This window comes from Manihot esculenta, chromosome 18, assembly GCF_001659605.2.
Source record: "Manihot esculenta cultivar AM560-2 chromosome 18, M.esculenta_v8, whole genome shotgun sequence".
Taxonomy (NCBI): domain Eukaryota; kingdom Viridiplantae; phylum Streptophyta; class Magnoliopsida; order Malpighiales; family Euphorbiaceae; genus Manihot; species Manihot esculenta.
Genome location: NC_035178.2, coordinates 17,507,072 through 17,511,455, shown reverse-complemented (window position 1 = coordinate 17,511,455; position 4,384 = coordinate 17,507,072). Strand labels below are relative to the sequence as shown.

General features: G+C 31.9%; 1 protein-coding gene across 1 annotated transcript; it reads right to left on the bottom strand.

The window, feature by feature from the left end:
* Nucleotides 1–1,220: 1,220 nt before the first annotated feature.
* LOC110606088 (spermidine coumaroyl-CoA acyltransferase) lies at nt 1,221–2,831 on the bottom strand. The gene has a single exon (XM_021744837.2). The coding sequence runs from the start codon at nt 2,742–2,744 to the stop codon at nt 1,290–1,292; it is 1,455 nt and encodes a 484-aa protein (XP_021600529.1). The 5' UTR covers nt 2,745–2,831; the 3' UTR covers nt 1,221–1,289.
* Nucleotides 2,832–4,384: the final 1,553 nt, after the last annotated feature.

Here is a 4,384-nt window from a genome sequence, read left to right as displayed (position 1 = left end):
AGTTGCTGAAACTCATAGAATATAACTAATGTAAAAACAGATCAAAAGTATCAAAAGGTTCCAAAAAGCTCTTCAACCCAAAAAAGTCTCCCATTTTTAAAAGGGTTTCTTCCTAATCTAAAGAGAAATAAAAGAAAATTCCATCAAAAAGAGAAGTAACAATCCTAAATTATTCTCCTTTCCCTTAAATTATGTCTAAAAATAAGTTTCCTAATTAATTATTTGCAGAATATTAGAGAATCAGATATAGAAGTCGATTGACGTCACATAAGACGCATCCAATGTTCGCATAAGCCTTACTCGAAGTTTGCTTCATGGCTCATTCACTTCTTTAAGTCATTTGATGTAAGTTGTGCCCACAGCATGAGACGTGCCCAAGGCTCGCTTCGCAACTCCACTCGCTTCGCAACTCCACCTTTGATTTTTATCTAAAACTTTTAATTTAGAGTTTTTCTTTAAAAAAGTGTAAAATTTGTTAATTAATATTGCAAAAAGGGAAGAATTTAACAGAATCAAATCAAATTAAGTATGTTAAAATATATGGTAAATAGGCAGAGATGTCTCAAATCATATTTGAAAAGTATGACCATTGTTAATTAATAAGTTTATAAAAGAAAAAGGTGGCTTTGAAATAATATAATCTGTTAATTATTATCGACACATGATAAAGTAGGTGACAAAAAAGATAATAAAGACGATGAGATCATTCTTACTATAGTTAAGTATAAGTTTATGGACAATCAGACAAAGAGATTAATTTGTATATACAAGGCCCGAGTTTGTTTTTTTAAAGAAAAATGAAAGATTTTGCAATGAAAACTCAGGGACTACATGAGATTAATTTTCTAAATTTTAGACTTTGTTATGTAATATAAAATATTTGGGTATAATAGTTGTGCACAACTACATTTTAAATTGAGTCGATAGATTCTCAGCTCTCTCCGCTAGACATATTTAAGGGAAGCAAACTAGCCACTCAGGTTTTCCTAAATTTACTCTTACCATGTATAAGATTAGATTAGGATGGTTGTATGGAGGATTCTTTTGGGTTTAGGATGGTTGAATTTCATTGTTCAATTGGCCTTAATAACAAGTTAACAGTAATTTTAATCCAATTATAAGTATATTTAGTCGAACACCAAGGTTTAGTAATCTAATCCTCTCCCTTTATTGAAAGAAACACATTATACTAAGAAAAAATATTTAGAAAAACAGCTAAATGAAAGTTAAAAAATTGATCCAATTAATTAGTGCAGATAAATATACATGCAACGATTTATTAAGGCAATTTAGGGATGAGCCTCTTCGTCTCCTAGCTTCAAAAGAGCATCCATTTCTTCCTTGAACTTGGGCATGACAGCTTTTGGGAGAGAAACAAGAACTCTAACTCCACCTTTCATTGAAGGATCCAAACTGAAAGGAGGCAAGAAAATACACAGATCCACATAACCAAACATCTTCCATGGCACTGGAATTATGTTCACTGCAGCTTTCCATCCAAAATCCACTTCCTCCAATAGACCCAGTTGCCTCCAATCTGTCAATACCATGACTGCACCTCTACCACCTTCAATCTTGATTTTCTTCTCTATTAATGTCTCTATAATATTTATGCGACTCCAAACGTGGTCTGAATTACAAGCAAGTTTCTTGCTTTCTTTAATGAGTTTGATAGCTCCCGAGAGTGGTCCTTCATTGAGATCCCCTCCCATTAACTCCACAATTGAAGATGAAATAGCATTTCCATAATACCCAACTGGCAAAGATGGATTCAAGAGATGCCTTATCCCAATAGTTAAGAAGAGGATTGTCTTCCCATCTGGATTCAGATTGAAAGCTCTGAACCTTGATCTCCAAATATAGGCACCAAGCACTTCAAGGGTGGTGAAACTTTCTCTCTTTCCTTCATTCTCTTCACATAATTCCTTCATTAGGTTTACTTTAAGTCGTCTTATGCTCTCACTAGTCACGTTAAAGCATGCATGCAAGATGTCTGTAGTTGGCAAATATGGTGATTTTGCTAAACCAGCGTTGTCAACTATTGGAGGTAAAGGTTCCTGAATAGCTTTTCCTACCAGTCTTTCTCTTTCCCACACGGGTTTCACTGTAGGCTCACTCTTTCCACTTGCAAACTCGGCCATGGCTCTGAAGAATTGAGATGCACCGAACCCATCACACACTGAGTGTGATAAGCCCATTCCAATGGTGAAACCCCCACATGAAAATTTTGTCAGCTGAAAAACTAGAGGGTGATAACCATACTCACTCTTTGATGGCAAGTCAAAGACAAATTGTTTGGCAATTTCAACATCAACACCGTCCAAGTAATTAAGAGAAGAAAGCTGGCAATTTGCAGTTGCCTCCAAGAATGGCACACCATCTCCATTGCAGGTCAATTGGAGTCTACCATCACTCTCCCTCTTGAGCTTCCCAGCTAGAGGATAGTAATGGACTAAAACTTTGGAAATGGCATCTTTAATCACATGGGTAGGGTCTGATGAGTCTGCTTCTTGAGAATTGACCTTTGATGCAACATCGTCATGATGACGAGCATTACCATTAGAAAAAATGGGCTTTGGCTTTGCTTGGTATACATAAATGCTTTGGCACAGAAGTTCAAGGTTTGGATCATTATCGATAGAAGATAAAGAAAGAACTTCAAAGAGGGTAGGTTTTGCAGGTTTAACAAACACAACATCCTTTCTTTCAAGAAGAAAAGGCGTGTTATTATGGTGATCTGCCATGGAAATGAAGATTTGGGTATGAGAATCTAAGTGATAAGAGGGTAATTGTGATCAGAATAATTGATGATCTGTGTGGCCAAAAGATTGGAAATGACTTGGTTTATATAGAGAAAAGAATTGGCCTTATCCATCAGCAATAAAAGAAAAAAAATTGATGGGCATCATATTCAAGGGCCCAGTCTACAAAATGTCAAGGGATAATGTTGATAGATGTTGAATTGGAGTTGTTGGTTGCGAAAGGATGGAAGTGGAAGGCTTAGCCAATTCAAGGGATAATGTTGATAGATGTTGAATTGGAGTTGTTGGTTGCGAAAGGATGGAAGTGGAAGGCTTAGCCAATTCACAGTACTTTAGAAATGGGTAAAAGGGAAGCAAGCAACAAGCAACCACTGGAGTAGAAATATTTATATCTAAAATATTAAATAATAAAAAACAACATTTAAAAAAATAGAGGGAGTAGTAAAATTTCTTTGTGGAAATTGTAAATTAGTAGAACAATTACTCACGTAAAGAAATTCTTACTGCATATGATTTAAAGTAAAGAAATTACTTAATAATTAAATACTAGTAATTTCTTTTTTAAATTAAACCATATAGCATACATTAATATGCATCTTTCATTTTAAATTAACTTTTTTATGTAATTTATTAATTCTCTAGCTTTGCCTATTATTTTTTAATCAATAATACTAGTAATTTCTTTTTAACACATAACTCTAGTGATTAGGGTTTATCGGTAATGAAGATAGAAATGATCAATTTTTTATTACCCAATTAATTTTAAGGAGAATATTATAAGGTTTTTTTAATTCAAAATAGTTTAGTTAAAAATCTTCTTATATTTTATAAAATCCAACAGCAGTCGACTTATTTTAGTTTTCTTTAAAAACACTAAAATTTAAAATTACATGATTAAGTAAATTAAATATATAATTAAAATTATGAAGCTAACGGTATTTTTTGATTAAATGATTAAAAAGTTAGATTTATAAAATATAAAAATATTTTAATTGAATAATTTTAAAAGAAAAATAAATTAATAATTTTTTAAAAAATATTAAAATTTAATAGTAATTTACACTTGATTTTATTGTGGATGGAAGGCAGGGATTATTTGTTTATGTGATAATTTTATATTGCTTTAATTTGTTTGTTTCTAACTTTGACTTAAAGTATACTTTTCAATTTATGAATTAAATTAAAATTAAGTTTGATAAAACTACTTAAAAAGTTATTTTTAATAAGTCATGGTCAATGTCAAACTTATAATGCTCAAACTTATGATTTCTCGATTTTTAAGTAGACTGATAAATTCAAATGATATTGATCACACTATCAATTCATTTGAGCACGGCTATGTATTTCTTAGTCTCACTTATCGAGGGTCCAAAAGATATCTCTCTCATAGAGAGGGACAAATCATAGAGAGGGACAAATCATATCTTGATTGTTCATTATCCTCTACATAATTTCTATTATACTCAATCATAACCTTTATGATTGTCCGATTAAAGATAACGTTTGGTTATGTCAAAACATAATAGTTCTTATATTCAAAATTATGACAATCTCAAGTTAAAGGATTAAGATATAACTATTTTAAAAGTGTTTAATTTAGAAATGGTGTCCGGTAGTTTTGA

Excerpts from the sequence above, each read along its gene's own strand:
- LOC110606088 (XM_021744837.2), bottom strand. The coding sequence starts at position 2,744 with ATGGCAGATCACCATAATAACACGCCTTTTCTTCTTGAAAGAAAGGAT.